A 21,326-nucleotide genomic window follows, 5' to 3' on the forward strand; every position below is an offset into this window, starting at 1 on the left:
GATTCGAAATTCAAATGTAATATTTTTTTATAATTAAGTGTAACAGTATTTATGGCCAGACTAAGTATATATGTATTGAAGATAGGATTCCAGACTTGTGAATTATATTCGAAATGACTACAGACGAAAGCGCAATACAAAATTTTAATAGTTTTAATATTTTTCAATGGAGATGATGAGATGATATTATAAAGCTTTAGGCTTTAGGTGCTTTTTTGACTATTTCGTTTATGTGTTGTTCGAAAATAAATTTTGAATCAAATGTTATGCCTAAATATTTTATTGAAATAACAATGTTAAAATGGTATCATTGAGAGTGTAGAAAAGAGATAGTGGTGGCTTTCCTGGAGTAGGTGAAGATACAGCATTTGGGGACGTTGAGATCAAGTTTATTGCGTAAACAGTACTCTGTAAACCGATTAAGGTTAAGTTAAGTTATACGGTAGGATTAAACTTCTTGTTCATTAACATTAAGTTTTATTTATAAGGTATGAGATAAATGATGGCAAAGAGAACTAAATTTAAACCACGTATAAATTTTTCCAATAATTTATTTATATTAAAAACAGACATTCATTTCATATATACAACTTACATACGGATCATTACACATATCTGACATCACTATAGAATAGACGAAGTTAAAAATAGCGTTATTATAAATAAATTAGATATCATTCAATTTGTGTATGTGAAAAATTAAAAACTAAAATAAATAATATGTTTAACATAAATATCACAACATAATTTTAATAAGCTACTCCTGAATATTTTTCAAGCAAAAGAGCGCTGTGTAAATATTTTAATGAAACTAACATACTGCTGTTAACATGAATGAATTAATGTCTATTTAAAACGTAGATACAGACTACCGACGATTAATTTCTCTAAAATACTGCTGTTGTGTATGGAAGTTTAATAAAGTATTAAAAGCATGGCTACAATATTGCACAAGAGTGTTGTATGCTAACAGTCCGCCCCGGCTTCACCCGTGGTACGTATTTTTTTTTCTCCGTACGAACCTTTCTTGGGATTTGTCGAGCCGTTCTCGAGTTTACGCTAAGCAGCAAATTTGGCTATCATTTTGACAAATAGATTACAGAAATATAGTCAAGCATTTAAATAACGCACTCAGATATGGTTACATACTAAATGACAATTATAGAGTACATACATACAAAACACAATTTATTTATTATATAACTGCCGAAAACATTGTTTGCGAGTAGCATATGCCTTTCTTTAATATAAAGACATGTGTACCTATTTCATGTTCAAAACTTTATCTGAATAGGCTATCTTAGATCTCTTTAACCCGACATTACAAGTTCTTAAGAGACGCGTCCTATTTTGCGATGCAGTGTCTTAATTTCTATGCAATTCTACATTTATTAACATCGCAAGTGCAACAACCGGGGAGTTTTACAAACCTATCTATAATCGATGATGAAAAAAAATTCACATCTAAATCAGTTTTTATACATAAAAGTTATATTTCATTGACAGAAAACACGTGGTTGACAAAACATAAACTGTACGTAACCTTACACGACTCGTAGATAGTAAATTTCCTCCTAAATTGAACGTTTTGATAAATTTCTATTTGAGATGTAAATACAAATGAAATCAACCAGTTTGATTGATGGGTCTGCTGATACGATTGGGCTGCGTCATTATCTTGATGTCCGTCCTGTAAACATACATAATTTATTAATTATATAAATAAAATATCGAACAACAATTTATATTCAATGTCATTGTCTACGGTAACAATTACTTGAATATATACATATTGAATATGTATATAACATAATACTATTTAATGATATAGTTCATACTATTTAATAGTATAATTGCGGTTATATAAGACGTCTTTGTAAGAGCTATATTTCAACAGCAGATAATCTTTCAATTACATACATTTTTACGAGTCAATTCTTTTTCCAATAAAGATTAAGTCACCTATTTCTTTCTTTCAAGTATTGTTTGCCCATTAGAGGAATAAAGACTTATAATATATAATATTAAAAGCTCTTATTTTTTACACTAGCAACAAATGCTCATATCATATGTCTTATTTTTTTTAAACTCAGGATTATAATATATCCTATATAACAATTGATTATAAAACCATATTAATACATTGTCCTCTCAATAATTTGTAATATAAATATAATATATGAATATACTCAGATTACTATTTAAATATAGAGCAGTGGTGGCTCAGTGGTGAGAACCTTGGACTTCCAAATCGATAAGTTTGGGGTTTCAGACTGGGCGAGCGTACAAGAAATTAATTGATTTTTCTAATTATCTGCACATAACATCATCACTGCTTAAAACGGTGAAGGAAAACATTGTTAGGAAACCAACATGTCCAAGAATCAAAAGTCCGCTTGATGGATTATTGCCTGAACCCTCATAGGAGGCCCTTGTCCCAGCAGTGGGAACATATACATGCTAATGATGATGACTGTAGCATTATTTTATTTCAATACTTATTTTCCTCATATTTTATAATATATGAAAATGCTACTCACAATATATCTCTCGGTAGACAGGTAGTGTCCATTTTATTATCTAGTACGTAATTGATGCACAACACCTTTAAGGTGGGCATATAATCCAAGATATGAAGATCATTATTGTCCAATAGCTTTTTATTCTCATCATCATCGCTGTTCTCATCCGGTTTTGTAATTGGCGGATTTTTTATTGGACTAAAAAATGCATTTCATCATTTTAATTATTGTTTAAAACGAATTTATCACAATATACCCTTTATTTAATATTTATTTAAAAATTAATGCTTAATGTATTAAAAAATTACTATTTTTATATTATTGGTACATAAATACTCGTAAATAAAAATAGGAATAGATAGATAGACATAGATAGATGGATAGATTAATAAAAACGATATTTTCAATATCTAAGTTTTGAAGAAATAATTAAAAACAAAAGAACAGATATAAAATGTTGTGAGGCAAGATTTTTTCTTCTTACAGTAAAATAATAACAAAGTTCTAAACCCAAAAATATTCATCAAAAATATTTATTATGGTACATGTAAAAATTTATGACCATTACCTAGTTCCTCCAAACAAATATATTTTATCATTATACAAGATGCAAACTTGTCGTCTTCTCTTACACGGTGGAGTTCCTCTGATTTTGACAGGCTCCCAATAATTTCCCTTTAAGGAAAATCTGAATACATCATTGTAATGTGTCTTGGTCTTCTCATTGTACCCACCAAAGATATACATAAAATCATTATATATCCCTACAAAAATAGTTAAAGATTATTTTTTATTCATAGAAGTCTATTTAACAAACTAAATTTTTGCAGTAAAGACAAAGTTAACATGCAGATTATTGTTTCTAAATTTATAAAAACATTTCTTTATACTGCTATACCAAGCCACAATCATACTTACAGCCAGAATGACTCCTTCTTCCGTTAGGTTTTATACCTTTGGCCTCAACAGCAACCCAAGTTTCAGTTTGTGTGTCTAAATAATATACTTTATCACAGTACACTTCATTCTCTGCATTGAGCGGCCTATCAAAGTCCCCTCTACCACCAAAAATGTACATTCTCTCCCCATAGGGCAAAGCAGTGTGAAAATCTCTAGCTACAGGTGGTGTACCCTTAGCATAAACAAAGCTCCATTCCATTGTATCTAAATTTAAGCAATGGATATTATTTGTATACTGGTCTGTTAGGTAGTCAAAGCCTCCAAATATATACATTCTGTTTTTAATACGGCAGGAAGCATGACCATCCTTTCCATATGGAATCATGCCAGTTACAGGAGGTGTACTCCATTCTAATTTTTTCGTATCAAAGCAATACACAGTGTCACAAGCCACAGTATCATTCCTCCCACCCCACATGTAAATCTGTAACATGACAAATTTATTAGCAACATCCTTCAAAGACAACAGTACCTATCCAGATTTCATGAATCATGATATCTAGTTTACCTTTTCTCCGTATGCGATGCACGAGTGTCCATATCTTTGAAATGGAGCACTAGTTTTATTATATTCTACCGGGGCCCATTTGAAAATTGAAGTATCTAATACATGGACGGAAATCGGCTCCCAATCTCGATATTCTTCAGTCGAACAGTAACCGCCGAAAGAAAATATTTTGTCACCAACACAGGCTGCGGCGTGATTCACTCTTCTGGGCCCACCATCAGTGTGCAAAGTCCACCGCATCTTAACAAATTTTTTATACAAAATAATGAAATGATGAATACCTCACATCCAATAATTGCGAAGAAAATCACAATTTGATTATAAAACAAAAAAAACGAACCTTTGTTAATTATTTTATAAAAATATGTAAAGAGTACTAGTATACGAGCAACTAATAATATTAAACTTTAAACATTTTTTTGTTATATTACAAAACTGTAAATTGAGCCGTTTTCGCAAAAATTAAATATATATAGCTACCACTGACACAATGTACCTAATATTAAAAATACAAACATAGACGTTCCGTGTTACGACCAATTGACATTGACATTTACCTGACATAGAAATTTCCACACAGGAACAGCCGATCGTTTCAATTATTAAACTGCTTTTTTCCATTTGTTTAATGCAAATTAAAAAGCCGTTAATATCATCTAAAAAACCCTATGCACAACATATTTTCAAAAAATCAATATTCATATTTATTTAATTTGTTTCCCCTTCATGTAAGGCTTAAAAAAAGATGTCCCAAATTCTGGTATATTAGTACATATTTAATTATTATATTTAATGATTAGGATAACAAAATATCATTTTTTACGTTAAACATTATAATCAGATAACTTGAACAGTATTTATAGTCATTTCATCAAACATTTTTCGAAAATGTGGCACATACGTAGTTACCAAATCAAATTCATAATAATAATGCAAATATACCAAATAATAGAAGTAGTCGATATAATATAGGCATGTCAGGAAAAAATAAAACAAACAGTTTATTTAAACGTAGTTAAGTTTATTAGCAACGTTGGTACATGAGGATTACTGGAATAATACTGTCGTTTATTATTGCAAACATACGTCCCACAACTGTGTCCAAAATAGTAGGTACTTAGTACAAAATGTATAATCACCAAAACCGTGCACGCACTAATATGCCTTACATTAAATACAACTTCATATGCGTCTATTACACCTATAAATTCAATAACTGACACTACTGATAGATATAAAACGTGAGCATTCATACAGAGATTTACTTATACATTCGACTAATACATGTTTTAAATTCATCTCAATTGTTAACGTTTCATACGAGCAGATCCATAGTAAGAAGAAATACGCTTTATAAGTTTCGAATAACATTATCATATAATACGATTTTGATTGCTAAGATGCGGCTACACTGGTATATCACATTCTACAAATGAAATAAGCAGAAAAGTTCAGGGCGCTAGTACATTTAGGCTTTTGATTTGATATCGTGATGTTTTCAATTGGGAAAATTATTCCTATAACAAGAAATGCAATGTAATAAACCGGTACCAGAGCCCTAAAGAGTAAAGCTACAAAAATAAAAATTAGTGTAGCCACATTTTGACTTATCTACAAATAATATGTAAAATGTTGTATTCTTCATTCGTTCAATCATTCAAATATAATGATGTGAAGTTTCTAACTACATCAACTAAGTACCTGATAGAGATTCAGACTATCGTTATAAAGACGGAAAGGTTAGGAAATTTTTGGTAAAAATTCATATTATTTTAAAAGTTTAGTGTGTGTGAGCGCCGCCATCTTGCAACTTTTTATCAGAGACTTTTATAGCCAATAAGGTGATTGTTTTTTTTTTCAATTAAATGTCCCGACCGGTTCAAGTTCCAATAACATTCAATTCTTGCTATGGACCGGCGTTTCATTTCAACAAACATTTAAAACGTCTTCACACATTCATTCCGAAAATATGTCCCCAATTATTGAACAAAATCAAATTCTGTCTACTTCATTAAATCTATGGCAATAACTAACGATGCTCAACAGCCGGTTTCTACATTTAGTCGCTCATTCTTGTTACAATTACGCTGGCATTTGTAAAAAGACATCATAATTATACTCATGACTAGGATATACATCCAATATAGAAACCGGCAACCAAAAACAAATATTTTGCTAAGAAAACAACAAAACAGTCGACTACGTAACAGAAGGGGAATGTATAAGTCATAAAACATTTAAGTCTTATAGTTACCGAGTCTTACATGCAAATCCATTAATTATTTAGAAAATTCTGAGCTAAAACAAATACCTATATCATATAGGCCCGTCATTTTATTTATATTATAATAAATCATAATATCAACTCCACAGGGACAACCCATCTAGTATTCGTGCTTGTACATACTACCTAAATGTGCGTACATTGATAAAAAATTAGTTACAAAAAAGCAGTTATTTTATAAAAATAGCCGCATAAAAATCAAAATCACAAATTATCTAAAAAAAAGGAAAACCGAAAGGAAAATAAAAAGAAAAAAATAATAAAAAATCATTCTTTTATTTTTTGTGAAGTACAGATATAATATAATTTATTTACGCACGAAGAATATTTTCTAATAAACTACATACAACATGACGTAAGACAAAACTATTTTATTACAACTACGATGTCGCAACGACAAATGAAGAATACATTTGTTAAATAATTTCCATAATTTTTTCTTTAAATAAAAATATAAATAATCGAGTATTACTGTTGCAACAACTCTATATCTATGGTTATCACATACCATAGACACCGATATAATATAAAACGTTACGTAACTCTAAGTTACATTCCCAATAATACCGTGATACCAAGTCGTAGATTAGATTAAAATTCAAAAGAGATCTGTGTATTTCGGCGAAAATGGGCATCATATTTATAACATTATTAGGAATGTGTGTGGTTTTGTCATCACAAACCCAACGATATTGAGTCATTCAAATTTTTTTTCATCGAATGCTATGAAGCCCATTATCATTCAGCCTATATTGGAAGAGAGACAGGAATAAATGTACATAGTAAAAAAGTAATCTATACAGGACTTTACACGACAGTGGTACATAAATTCACATTACATTATTTATCGATAAAATAAAATAAAAAACAATACTCTAACGTCTAAATTTATCTAAAACTCTCACAACTGGAAACCATAAATAGACAATAAATGATTAAATAAACTTCTCTTACTTCTACGCAAATAAAAATATAATATGTGGAATTTTTAAGCGCTTCATAGAAGCGACGTCGCCCTGGCAAGCATTCAACTGTTGTACCTACAATCATTTGTATTCGTTTATTATAAAATTATGATACAAACCTATTTACTTAAATTATAATGCACTGGATGAGGGTAGTTTTGTACCAGGTCAGTCAAAGCGACGCGGACATGTAAATGCTCTATAATTGTGCATACAATAGCTTCAAAATGTGTGACCAATGAATTTAGCCAACTAATATTACCTAATATCAAACGTTACATTACTCACAACTAACGTACCTCGAAATCAAATATAACAAATTATAATTTGTTACTAAAAAAATAAATAATTTATCACTAATAATCTAAAAGACGGAGGGAAAACTAATTTAAGATGCACATTGCGCTGAGATCTTAAAAAATAAGATCGCGTGGTAAATATGTAATCGTAACATTATGATGAAATATTTGCCTCTATTTAGATATTCCTACTTAAAGTCAGACTTATTAATCGATGATCAAAAATCAGCATCCCGCTAGGTTCTGTATCACCACAATCTTTAAATGGGAAAAACGCACTGAGTGTATCATCTTGTGTGAACTTTTATTACACTTTACAAAGAACAAATTGCAAAACTCTGGGACAAACCAATCGACAAACTAAAGCAATACATATGCTTACACAACTAACGATTATCATTAATTCTCCGGTACAATCACTTTGCTACTCGGTCAGATAAGGAGATTAATTGAAAATGTCGGCTTCACAATTTGTCTCTCGCTCACTATATCCGTCTATACTCACATGTATGCTCCAAAACAGTTTAATCGCCATTTTCAATCCCATTCTTTATCTGAGTGAGTTATATGTGCTGGATTATGGAATGGATACAAAATGTTATATAAAAACCGTTTCGTACTTTCGTAAGACTCTTATTTTGATTACAAATATTGTTTAATTTAAAATTTTATAATAGTTTGAATTTACCATAACAGTATTGTAATCCGCTTTCACGCGTTCTCATATTAAAGTATATTTATTCACTGGAAACAATTGCGTACATATTAATTATATCAACTACGATGTTGGTCCTTCGAGTCGGATTTATTGAATATGTATTACGCGATTATTCAATTCATATGCCATTTCCCAAGTGTATAAATATACTTTTCACAGTTATAACTATCGTGCTCTGATAACCTAACACGAAGGTTAACTTATGTTCCTAACAGCGGGTTGCAAGCTGATTGAAATCATGCTGATACTATGGGAATGGCGTTGTGAAACAGTTATTTTGAGCCATGATACAGACTAAGTACTCGATGCAAAATTTATTAAATAAATCAAATAGAAATTGAAACTCGCGATAAAACTCAAGAGGTGCAATAATGAACAGGGTAAATTATATAAAATGAACATTTATTCACAATCAGACGACGCCTACGAGCCCCTTTTTAAACATCAATAATGGCACGAATATATACAGGGGGAATTGACATGATCACATTACGAAAAAAAAAATTATAACCGACTAATGATCGAACGATTTAAATATCTTAAAAAACTGCCATAGTTTTACTTATCTAATGTGTCATTGTTTTAAATAAAATCCATATAAACAATTTGTCATCATTAAATATTAGCACTGTAAATGGTAATTCATTATTCAATGATTATATCATATTTATCTTACATTAACACGTATTTAATCGCGAATATAAATGCATAGATTACTGTAACAATCCTAATTCGTAAATAATTTAAATATCAAAAGTTTCCATGAATTACTTATCGAATTATTGTTAAATTTATCGTAATTGGTGTGTTGAGGGAACGAAACAACCCTTGATTGTTGAAAATGGAGTACAAGCTATTGGAAACGAATCCGGTTTTCGGCAATTGTTCATTGCTAGGTCAGAGTCAAGTTAGGACGAATGTCACAGAATAAGAACAAACACGTAACGAATACGCGAACGAACGTCGCATCACACAATATCTGCCCGAGTTCTTGCCATCCATTCTCCATCCATATTGAAGAGAAAATAAACAAAAAAATGTAATATGGCGGAATTCAACGTGTGTTTGGTGGTGGCATCTGCGCTTGCACACCCTGCAGGTTCATTGGCCTGCCGTTGGGGTTGCCCATGCCGAGCCCTTCCGAGTAGTTGTTGACGTCCATTGTTGGCATGTCATCGTTCTGAAACATATAAAACACAATTGGTTGAGTTAAAATCATTAGATAAATGTTTTGGTCAGACATTATTTTTAATATGTAACAAATAGAGATTTGAAAAGATAATTATCTACAGACGCATAGAATAATTCGGTTATATTTATTACACATATTAAATTAAAGCAAAGTATTCCGTTTGTGTTAACATGTATGGATTTAATAAACTTTTGTACATCATTACAACATGAGGTGCATTAACGAACATGTGACCGTTACCATAAACATTGATGCTTAAGCAAACGACAAAAATGTTTTTGATGAATACACACTATACTTACTAGATTTGCCGCCCTCTAAATTACTAGTCGATCATCGATTGCAGCTCGGGAGTGACATTTAAAATGTATGGTTACCTACCTGTAGCTTTGTAAGGCGATTCGCGTTACGAGCAACGTTAGGACACGCATTCACTCGCTACGTTGCGTCGTGCGTGGCAGCGTGTCACCGTGTTAATCGCCTTAAAGGGTTTTATAAGGTCTCTCTAAGGGTCCCTTTATGGCGATTATAAGGTTTCTCTAAGGGTCTATCTACATAGTGCAGTTACGGTCATGGTCACGCGGTTACGGTCATGGTGACGTCGGCACCGTTCTGAGCGGTTACCTCTCGATGCCTGCGGATGGTGCGGTCCTCGTAGCGCGTGCCGCCCGTGGAGGCCATGGGCCGGCTGAGCGTGCTGTTGGCGTTGCTGGGCGAGTGCGGCGCGCCGCTCGTGTTGGACGACGGCGTGCCCTGACCTGCAGCCCCGGTGGATGTATATGTACACGCCATTGTGGCTCTTACGCTACGCGCGACACGTGTCGTTTTTGCGTGCCAACAAACGGACCCGATCGTATAGAAACCAATGGAATAAACTGATACAAAACTGATTTAGTATTATTTACGAAAGTCAAATAGAGAGAAAAAAATGGAAACATTTCGTATACGTAAAATTTTACATTGTATACATAACAATAGCATGACTAAAACTCGACAAACAAAGCGTAAGATCCACGTGGCAGCAGCGAGTACGCAGTTACACATTTGTACACAATGGCAAGGTCGACGGACAAACGTAACAATACAATTATTTACATACACATCCAGTTAGATACTCATTCAATGTTATGTGAGATTTAGTTCTGTGTACTTACAATGTTTTAATGTTTATGTTACAAATAGCTATATGCGAGTTTTATTTTATCATATGCACATTTTGTTAAATATTATGTATAACAGAAAACAAGGGTTTTCATGAAAAAATTATATCCAACAGTTTGCTTTATACAATAGAAATATACACTTGAGATAATCGGTAGGATATGTGCGTTTTGAATTTATTTTGTCAGATACTTCTCCTATGCATCATTATCTAAGTATGATTTTTATAACTGATTATTATAGCAATTGCGATGAATTAGTGATTAATATACTACTAGTATTTTGTGCTAGTATGGAGTATTAGTGCATAGTTTCCCTTATCAATATATATATAAGCACAGAATACTAATAATTTTAATCTATACACTAAATAAAAGTATTACTGATAGGTTCAAATATAGAGATTTTTATGCCTGTATGTTGCATTTGAATTTATTAACTTGATCTCTCTATTCTGGAGCATCCTGGAGCAAATTAGGAAATATGTTTTTAGCGCATAGGCTTCATTGTTAAAGGAATTTTCAGCCTTTTGCAGATTTTTTAAAGAGATTGGACGAGTGTGCAAGATATAAATTGATCTTTTAATTTATCTACACATGATCCACATCACCACTGCTCGAAACGGTGAAGGAAAACATCGTAATGAAACCGGCATGTCCCAATCAAGAAAACCCGAACTTGGTCAGTATAGTGGATGATGACCTGAACCCTCATAAGAGGTCCTGCAGTTGGAACATGTATGGTCTGATGATGATGACTTACCGCTGGCGCTGGAGGAGCGCGCGGGCTGCGCGGCGCGCGCGGGCGTGAGGAAGTCGGGCTCGCGCCAGCCGTGCTTGCGGTACACCTCGCGCAGCTCCGCGTGCGACCACATCGTCATCAGCACTTGACCTGCACCATTATACAATATTACTCTCTGCCTATCGCACTAGTATATACGACACTAAACTATTAAATTACCCATAATAGTGCATAGTGCATTATGAAAGTGACCTCGGGTATTTCTCTTTAAGCCCATAGCTGTGTTATTACCGTTTATATAATTATTTTGCATGTAGATTATTCAAGGAGTATACTAAATACTTGTTTTCATCTGCTAATGAGGAGGGTTGATATTATGAATCGTTATCATTCTAGGATGTGACGTGACGTGAGGTGACGTGACGTGGCGTAGCACTCACCCGCGAACTTGAGCACGCGCGGCGTGTGGCGGTGGCGCTGCTTGGTGAGCGCGAGCAGGCGCTCCACGCCGCCCGCCTCCAGCAGCGAGCGCGAGAACTCCGCGCTCTTCTTGATCACCTCGTTCAGCGTGGCCAGCACCGCCGCTATCGTGTCGTCCGACGTGCCCTGCGGTCGCGTCACGGATTAATAAAAAAAAATACTCGAAAATATTACAAAACGAAAAAAAAAATACCATGTAAAGCTATTATTTTTTAAGGTTTCACTTTAGATGTTTTGCAACACTTGCACTTTTCACTAATAAACTACGCTCCTTAGGTACCTGATCGTGCTGCTGGTTGCCGCTGGGCAGCTTCTGCACCAGGTCGCGCATCGCGTACTTCCCGATGAGCTCCTTGTTCCGCTGGTCGATGGCCAGGTTGCGCAGCGCCGTCGCCACCGCGCACACCACGCGGTCCACCTCCATGCGCAGCAGCTCCACGAGGATCGGCAGGCCTGGTGGGGAAGACATATCAATTTAGGTTTTTTTTTGTTTATTATCAAAACAAAAAAATCATTTATATTAGTATGGTATGATATGTTTTTTTTTTTATGTCATAGCGGGCAGCTGAGCTGGTGGTTCGCCTGATGGTAAGCGATCACCACCGCCCATAAACATTCGCAAAGGTAGTACCTCTGTGAATGCGCTGCCCGCTTTTATGGGGTAAGGGAAAAGGAAAGGATTAACGACTGGAAAGAAGGAATGGACTAGGACGGGTGAGGAAAAGGAAACGGGCCTCCGTATGATATGTGATTTTACTTATCACAGAAATTAATATTATTGATGGAAATAATCACATATTAAAATTTATATAAGCAATCTTTTTACGAATATTTGTAACATTTCAAATATTTGGTTTATTTAGTTTGTATTTTTTTATTATTTTGGGACTTCTAAACCAATAAATAAAACATACGACAATTTATTTCGAATAACATTACGAAATTTAACACGCGATGCTTTAAATATTCATCACCTTTCTCTTTCCTAACAGCGGCCCGTATGTCGATGGAGGGTTGCCAGTAGCAGGCCGCCAGGTTCTGCAGCGCGCCGGCCGCCGCCTCCAGCGTCTCGGGGTTCGAACACGTTTGCAATAACGCCATGTATAAAGGTACAACCTGTAAAAAAGATACATATTTTTATATAAAAAAAGAGATATAGACACAATTACATGATTACAATTTTTACATTATACCGGTACAAATTTTATAAGATTACTTTCAATTTTTTTCAATCATGTTACTTATTGTAAGCAATGAAAACACTTTATTACACGTAGTGTGTGGTGAACATGTAGTTACACGATTTTTATGTTTATGTATATGGCCAAATTTTTTTTTTTTTTGGAAAAAACCATACAACACTCACCTCAGGCGACCACAACATTTCAGTGCCTTTCGGTACACTATATCCAAGCTGTGAATTAGTCCCTGTGTCCATCGGCTGAGTGTCCGAATCGTTCTTGCCCAGTGGACTCGTCGAGTTTGACGACGAGCCCTCCTTCTTCTTCTTACTGCCGCCGAAACACCCCAAATTCTCTCCTAGGATGGAACAATCTCATGTACAAAAAATCATATGATTGGGTTGAATAAGAAAGTGTACGATTCTAGCAATTCATATTTAATAGATTATTAAGGATTTATGGGACTTTAAATAAAATTATTTTATTTAATAATGCGCTGTACCTTTGGAAGCGCTCGCTTGTATCCGCGCCTGGCCCGTAGACTGCGTGGGCGGTGCTCTCGTGTCGTACAGTGGATCTTCTATCTCTTGACACCTTTAACATAATATACAAATAAATATTTACAACTTTCATTGCTTATTCTTTAAGTTAGTTGAAATTTCGATTATCTGTTTGAAATACAGTAGCTTATTTTTGAAACTGAATAATTACAATTATATGAATTGATTCATCGTAAAAATGAACTTGTGAGGTTTTTTAATGCCACAACCAGAAAGACTAGAAAAGAGCCGGAGATGCACCTGGTGTTAAGTGATCACCGCCGCCCACAAGCAATCACAATGTTAGGAATTGATTTGAAAAAATGAGTGCGTATATGTGTCATGTGAGTACGCCACGCGCGTGTGCGTAGTAGCGCGCGCGTGCCCTTGCGTATGCGTGTATGCTCAGCACCCACCGGTAGGACAGGTTCCTCAGCACGCAGACGCAGTTCTCGACGATCTTGGTGCCGATCGCGTTGGCGTTGAGCGCGGCGCGCACCGCGTGCAGCAGCGCCTCGGCCAGCCCGGCCAGCGAGCGCAGGCGCCGCCGCGCGTACTCGCCCGCCGACGACGCGTTGCGCAGCACGCCCGACGCGTTGCGGAACACTGCGACAACCACCGAACCTACGTCACTCGCCGTCCGCCTGACCATTTCAGGCTATTGCTCTCGGGGATCACACACATCCAACCGGTCTAGTAATACCTTTTGTCAGTTTTGAAGCTAAATGTGACCGATATTAGATTTAACTTTCATTCAAATTTACGGTAGATTTATTTCTTTGGATTTCACATTTAAACGGTATTTAATTTAAAGCATATTAACCAAAAAAAAAAAGCAACAAAAGCTTATTACATACCCGTGGACCAATACGTGTCACCAGGATTAGTGGGGTGCCAGCCGGAGTGCGGTATGATCACTTTGTTCACGATCACTTGCGCCGCGTCGTCTATGATCGATTGCTTGAGGTCCTCGCACGATGACATGTTCCATATAACTCCCGTTACTAATTCTTTAACCTGCAATCGATATTTATTTCCAGTGCTATTGATACTATTTACAACTGCATATTAATTATTTGTTTGAAAATATTAACAGTACAATAGTTCACTGTATGCATACAAAATTGCTTTTTTATCAGTTCTGTGGCTTACAAAGGGCACACTAAACAAACAGATCCAAAAATCCATATTTAAATAATGGAACAGCAACACCATTCCATGAGATGCATATAAATACTAAAAAAAAAACTCAACATTCATATTTTAAATACAAAACTATATTGCCTTCAAATTGTCAAAAGTAGAACAAATTTAAATGTGTTCCACACGGGAGGCACCAATCAGTTTTCCAATCATAAAACCAGTAATTGAAAATTAGTCGAATCGACAACGTCCTCCTTTTATCGGTTGAGAGGAAGTCGGTCGAGAGTGGCACAGGAGCCGGCACGCACCTCCATGTCGGTGGTGCGGCACAGCAGCGCCATGAGCGCCGGGATGCCGGCGGCGTCGCGGATGGCGCGCTTGTTCTCGTCGTTCTGGCGGCCGTACGACAGGTTGCGCAGCGCGCCGCACGCGTTGCGCGACACCTCCGCGCTCTCGTGCGACACCAGCCGCACCAGCGGCGGGATGCCGCCTGTCACACAATGTTATATTTTAAATGTTAGATTAATTCAAGGTCATTGACAACCTACGGATTCTGCGACGCTGGGGCCGGCTGACTTGCTACGCTGAGCTCACGGCAGGCGCCCGGCGCATATTCGTGACTTGATTTTTTTCTTAATAAAGATTATTTCGAAATCCGCAGTATATAATATTTATGCTTATTTAGACACATTTATTTATTTTAATAACTTCTTTTATAAGTGTTCCCAAATCTCAAAAATATCTGAACTTTAAATTGTTATTATATAAGATTTGTATCATTTAAGTGTTTAATTTATCATCCTGTATGACACCTGCGCGGGCGGATTTGTGTGTTACGATGTGCACGGATAGGTCATCTTGGTCATATCATCGCCCATCATACACATATAGTCTATAGCCTTCCTCTTTAAATGGCCTATCTAACACTGAAAGAATTTTTCCAATCGGACCAGTAGTTCCTAAAATTAGTGCGTTCAAACAAACAAACTCTTCAGCTTTAAAATGTTAGTAAGTATCTGTACTTATTTCAATGATTACACACATCATAAATAAAATATTTGATATACGATATAACGATAATAATCTAATAAATAATTAGATAATGCTTATAAAGATCAGAAAATAATCCAATATTAGACAGTACCTCTTTAAATACAAAATGCATTAAAAAAAGCAAAATTCGAATTTTGAATTGGTACAGCTCCAGTACTGGAAGTAGAAGTTGTTGGTGCATTGGTACAACCAATTGGTAAAACAAGAAACATTAAACAAATACCACCAAAACTGTAATTTACATAATGCCAATGAGATACATATTAAGTCATTATCTTATACACCACCACAGGAGACAACAGTGACGAAATTTCCCGCACTTAACTTCAGTCATTATGAAATTCATTTTCATACACCATATTGTATATCGTCTTCGAGAGATTCTAGGTTCTATATAAAGACCAGAAAAGCGTACCCAAGCTTCTAGTCTTCTGCTTGTTAGGGTCGTCCATATACGTGAGGTGCTGCAGATAGGCCGCCGCGTTCGCTTTCACGACGTCCGAGGGCGAGTTGAGGAAGCCGATCACTTCCGGTAAGTTTGGATCCCGCCATTGCAGGCCTCCGCCCTCCTCCCGGCCGACGCCTACGCCTACACCGCCGTGAACTAGAAAAAAATTTTTATTTATATGTACTTACGACATGTACTTAAGAATATATTATTCTCATATCAGTATTCACATTCCTTTTAGAAGTCGTGGAAATTATTAATGTTTTCCAATAGATGAAAATACTGATCTTATTCGATATATCAAGCATTAAGTTAATAATTTAGTGTTTAATTCGAAATTTGTATTTTATTCAAAATTTTTTGATGTACGAAAACACTACACACCTAACGCCATTCCCGCCATTTGTTTTTGTAGTTCTTCCTCATCGCCATACATAGATTGACCCCCTGTACTACCTAAACTTAGGCCATTTTGGGAATCCTGAAACAGATGAAATCAAATTAAAGCAATACAGGTGAACCTTGTACTTCAATCACGTCAAATGTTCAATTCCAGGAATTATCCATGTAAGGAAATAAACATTCTGACATCTGCACATGTGCGTATATGACTAGGCGTGTATACAAGTATATCATTATATTATGTAGGTGTGCGTTAACGTTAGTGTTTGGTGTGCATGTGTGTGTACACTATGTCGCACCTTGAAGGGCTGCGCGGGGTGCGGGTGGTGCGGGTCAATGGCGGGCGGGTAGTGCTGGTACGAGTACGCGTCCGCTGCGTACTCGCCGCGCGGCGACGTCACGCAGTAGTGCCGCCCCAGTTGCTCGAGGGATGACGAGTCGTATCTGACAGAATTATAGTTATTTATTAGTACTGTATTTATTCGTTTGATTGAATAATAAATAGCATTGTGTAATGCTGCATAAAACGAATATTAATTACCTTTGCTGTAGATGTAAATTGTGTTGAGGTGGGAGGGCTCCAGGAGACGCGCTGCGGGGAGAAGCGCTACCGCCGCCTTCTACATACTCCTGGAATATATTTTGTTATTCTTATAGATGAATTGGTATTTTTATGTACTTTAAAAGAGGAGGTGGTAAGAATCTTGATGAACTCTTTTGGATTCTTTTGTTGTGCGATAGTAAATATTTAGAGCGAAAATAGAAGTTGATTAAAATTAAAATTTTTGATAAAGCAATAAACGTCGAATGTATGTACACAATAATCAATTTCCACACACGACATATAATATTTCAAATCAATAAAGACCATAATCGGCGCAAACCTGCGTCATATACGGCGGCATCTGCGGATCGACGAGGTACGCCGGTTGTGCGGGATACGCCGCGCCGTAGTGCGCGTACGTGCCGTAGTGCGCGCCGCCCGCGCCCCCGTACCCACTTCCCACGGACACCGCTTCCATCACCTGGAGACACGATTTTGCACATAACCAATAGCTGTTCCAAATTCAAATTTCACAACATGCACTATTTGCAAAACTGTTCTAATTTTACAACAATTCTATGTCAATAGCAGGTTAGAGATTCAATGTCACGAAAAACTTATATATTTACTCATTCTAATATTTTTCATTGTACAAGGTTAGATAGTCATGATGCTTACATGAGGGTACTTCTGAGAAGGCGCCATTGTAAGGTGTCCCATATGGTTGTAGTGGGCTGCTGGCGACGACACATATTGGCTGTACTCCGCCTCCACGCCTCCGCCCACTGGGTACTCTCCAGCCTAGAGGATTTTTTTTAAGAATTAATAAAACCCTTAGTGAGGAAAATCCTTGAAGTAGTGTCATAATAGTATCTTGAATAGAATCTATGGTTAATTTCCAAGGAAGGCCCAATATCATTTTAAGCTTACTAGAACGAATGAATTTAAAGTGCTCTCAATACCATAGTGTCAAACAACCTGCATAGCGAGGTGGTGTTGGTGCGCAAGCGCAGCAGAGAGTTCCGCGTCCTCGGTCGAGGCGTCCGACCGCGACACGGGGCTGTGTTGCGGACCATACGCGCCTTCGACTGGTCCGTTACTAAAACAATGCAAAGAAACATTATCAATAAGATATATCATCATTGTATAGGAGAAAAGTATATGTATATTAATATAGGCATACACTATTCCTACTTTGTGTCAGGTAATGATTAATTTTGATCGATGACTTTCTATAGTAACATTTGCAGACAAGTGGACGTCGTTAGTGATGATCACCGTTTATAAATCCATAACTCATGAGTGGGCCACGCTGAGTCTATTGCTATAACTATAAATTAAAAGGTCTGAATAAGTCAAACATTGAAGCTAATTCCACATTGACGATTGACCATTGACATCATAGAATAGCCACCGCCGTATAAATAATGGAATACACGGTACAGCCACACCATAAATCATTTATCGAGCCTCCATATCACGAGGAAATTCAATTAAGGTTTACGTAGCTCTCGAATAACTCGATCGATTAAAACCAATTCGCGTCACAAGTTTAATGAATCAATTACCTATGCGGTCGCGGGAGTCAGCGCGTCTAGCTAGCCATGCATTGGTTGATGTGTAATTCGGGTCGCTCGTTCGCACGAATTTCGTCATAATCATATCTAGAAAGCGAGATTTTCTAGATGCGCCAAGTTTAAGCCTTCGAGCAGTTAAACTGTTGAAATACAACAGCGCGCAAAAACATTTCAGGCTAGTATCTGGACTGTGAAAATCGTCCAGTCCAAGACATTATAAAAGTCAGCACATTATCTTTGGAGAACAATTTTGCGTTTGATGTTTAATGCTTTGCAAATATAAAAATTACAAATACTCTACATCAAATATATGTATGCATTTTGATTGTTAGAGGGATAGCAAAGAAACTATCCCATATATAATACCATACTACCACCTATACAGTATATATACCATACTACCACCTATTAATCCGGTCCTAGTTCATGTCGTAAAAAAATCTAATTTAAATTTCAAATTCGAGTCAAATTTACAATTCCGTAACTATAGCGCCGCATGATATTGCCCATGTGGCCGTTTTATGGGACTCCAATTACTTTATAGATCAAAAGTGCTAATAAAAGTATAATGATGAACGACCGCGCGGAAGCTATTAAAGATTATGGACCATATATCTTAAATGTAAATATTACTATCATTTACTTTTTTTTTCCTTGAATTTCGGAACAACCTAATAAATATTATATTCATTATGTGACTAGAAATGCGATTAATTATCTCTTATAAATGTATTTATTTCGATGTAAACTAATGAATATTCACTATGAGATATGTTTGTATAATAATCTTAAACAAATAATAATTTTATTGGTGGTAGGTAGGATATATATGTTATTTTTAGATCATTTTCCAGTGCCACTTCAGATTATTAAGTTGATAACAATGTGCTAGAATACACAAAAAAAATTAAATGCAGTCCAATTAGGAATTTCCTTCGTTATTGGGAACTTCGGTTAACAAAAGAATAAATAGACACAAACAAAACTTTATTGCATTTACTCACAGACGGCATGTATCACATCGCCATACCACAAATGGTTTAGAAAAAATGTTTATTTGAGATAAACATCGCGTCAGCTATTCAAAGAGTTTGTTTACAAATGACTCGTACGTGGTTTTAACACGCGTAGTGTTCAGTGATTTGAATGTGTGAGTTCTAATTGTTCAATATAAGAACTTGACCAATTACAGTAGGTTATCAGTAGCCTCATCTACGTAGGGAATATATCGTGAAATATTAATTATTTAAACACCTCAGTAATATAAAAAAGCAAGTGTCTGGGTAGCCTTCCATGACGACTATGGCGCTAAAGATCCTATATCTTTTCCCACACTGTAATTACTCCTGCTTTAAAACGTCACAGTAACCCCCTTGGTAAAGCAACGTTTGCCAATGCTTATAATATCACCAAAAGAATTCCAAAAAAACGCGACTCATACGGATCTTTCTGCTATTAAATAAACCCGACAAAAAAATTATTTGATTTGTTAAGCAACGATAAGAATTACGCATTAAAACTGTGCACTTTACAGAATTACTAAAATGTAAAATGTTATTAAATGGGTCAACGGCAAAAAACCTTGTTAATTGGTCATTTAAAAATTACACAAAATAAAATGCTGTAAACTTAACAGCTCCCGAAGCATAAACTTAATTAAAATTTTAATAGGATAAAGGTTATTGGAAATCGATCGGTTCTCAGTTTACAGAAAGTGTTTTCGATTGCAAAATAACTGACATTGGGAATAACGTTCATCTAAAACCATTTATTTTAGGCCCTACTTACAGATATTATGGTAGGGATAACAATTATAATACAGTATCCGATTTAGAAGGCCCAAAAAAAAACGCTGCGTGAAACAGATATGAGTTATAGTATCTGCCGTATGGCGGTATGGCCCATGCCCCACGAGGGAGATACGAGAGAATACGATAGTGGACTTTATTATGAAACCATCAGCATTAATTCAAGAAGTATATTTTTGAATCGATCTATATTCAAGTCTGGTTTTGTTAGCATCCGCCTACGGCACGCAATTTGCCGAATCGAAACATTTTCCGTTTCAAGGTTTCAACGAACTGTAAACCTAGAAATTTGTTTTGTATTCATATCCAAATATCCAAAGAATCAAGAGTAATATTTGTGATTCCTATGTACGTTATTAAATAATTTATCATTCGTTTAACGTAAGTTGGTTTTGTTTTCCTCCATCGCCATAAATACATTTTTCAGATACAGTTGTACAGTATTTCCATCAACGTAAATAGAAAAGTTACTTTAAATAATAAATAACATTTTACCTGATTAGAGAGCTGCCACATAATGTTAATTATCTATGTATTATCACCGTTACGCGTATCTATTTAAAGGTGGAGTCGATTATACTGCTTATTTGCAATTATTTTTAGATATCCGCATGCAACGACCTAATTTCTACTTAAACCTCGAGTGCATTTATTCAAACATGCACTAAGCACTCAGTAAAAGGTTCGCTCAAAGGATTTCTTGCGACAATGCTCTTGGTACAGTAAATTCTATTTAAAAACTCCTTCCGCTTAATGCTTCTTCTGCTTGAATAAAAGAACTAACAACAATATGTAATAATA

At 35.6% G+C, this 21,326-nt stretch overlaps 2 protein-coding genes across 5 annotated transcripts in view; both read right to left on the reverse strand.

Moving 5' to 3' along the window:
- Positions 1 to 554: 554 nt before the first annotated feature.
- On the reverse strand, positions 555 to 4,504 carry LOC119837632 (kelch domain-containing protein 3-like). The gene is made up of 6 exons (XM_038363320.1): positions 4,331 to 4,504; positions 3,991 to 4,230; positions 3,441 to 3,906; positions 3,091 to 3,286; positions 2,541 to 2,720; positions 555 to 1,690 (listed from the first exon to the last, which is right to left on the reverse strand). The coding sequence occupies exons 2-6, from the start codon at positions 4,228 to 4,230 to the stop codon at positions 1,627 to 1,629; spliced, it is 1,146 nt and encodes a 381-aa protein (XP_038219248.1). The 5' UTR covers positions 4,331 to 4,504; the 3' UTR covers positions 555 to 1,626.
- A 2,212-nt stretch (positions 4,505 to 6,716) lies between these two features.
- LOC119837531 (catenin delta-2) overlaps positions 6,717 to 21,326 on the reverse strand; it is a 39,739-nt gene continuing 25,129 nt past the window's right edge. For 2 of the 4 annotated variants that reach the window (XM_038363114.1, XM_038363117.1), the window contains exons 3-20: positions 18,119 to 18,239; positions 17,819 to 17,941; positions 17,481 to 17,621; positions 17,138 to 17,226; positions 16,896 to 17,040; positions 16,579 to 16,675; positions 16,162 to 16,350; positions 15,002 to 15,183; positions 14,408 to 14,567; positions 13,967 to 14,156; positions 13,514 to 13,605; positions 13,197 to 13,369; positions 12,805 to 12,946; positions 12,111 to 12,283; positions 11,791 to 11,956; positions 11,372 to 11,500; positions 10,073 to 10,206; positions 9,311 to 9,436 (exon numbers count right to left, since the gene is read on the reverse strand). In XM_038363114.1, the coding sequence (XP_038219042.1) occupies positions 9,311 to 9,436; positions 10,073 to 10,206; positions 11,372 to 11,500; positions 11,791 to 11,956; positions 12,111 to 12,283; positions 12,805 to 12,946; positions 13,197 to 13,369; positions 13,514 to 13,605; positions 13,967 to 14,156; positions 14,408 to 14,567; positions 15,002 to 15,183; positions 16,162 to 16,350; positions 16,579 to 16,675; positions 16,896 to 17,040; positions 17,138 to 17,226; positions 17,481 to 17,621; positions 17,819 to 17,941; positions 18,119 to 18,239 (2,572 nt within the window). Of the gene's footprint in view, positions 9,437 to 10,072; positions 10,207 to 11,371; positions 11,501 to 11,790; positions 11,957 to 12,110; positions 12,284 to 12,804; positions 12,947 to 13,196; positions 13,370 to 13,513; positions 13,606 to 13,966; positions 14,157 to 14,407; positions 14,568 to 15,001; positions 15,184 to 16,161; positions 16,351 to 16,578; positions 16,676 to 16,895; positions 17,041 to 17,137; positions 17,227 to 17,480; positions 17,622 to 17,818; positions 17,942 to 18,118; positions 18,240 to 21,326 lie in introns of all 4 variants that reach the window. The other 2 variants (XM_038363115.1, XM_038363118.1) reach the window with 2 other exon arrangements.

Source organism: Zerene cesonia, chromosome 28 (genome assembly GCF_012273895.1).
Source record: "Zerene cesonia ecotype Mississippi chromosome 28, Zerene_cesonia_1.1, whole genome shotgun sequence".
Taxonomy (NCBI): domain Eukaryota; kingdom Metazoa; phylum Arthropoda; class Insecta; order Lepidoptera; family Pieridae; genus Zerene; species Zerene cesonia.

Excerpts from the sequence above, each read along its gene's own strand:
- LOC119837632 (XM_038363320.1), bottom strand. The coding sequence starts at position 4,230 with ATGCGGTGGACTTTGCACACTGATGGTGGGCCCAGAAGAGTGAATCAC. Across the intron at positions 3,287-3,440 it reads AAGAAGGAGTCATTCTGGCT|GGATATATAATGATTTTATG; the intron begins GTAAGTATGATT and ends CTATTTTTGTAG. Across the intron at positions 2,721-3,090 it reads TATTTGTTTGGAGGAACTAG|TCCAATAAAAAATCCGCCAA; the intron begins GTAATGGTCATA and ends TGCATTTTTTAG.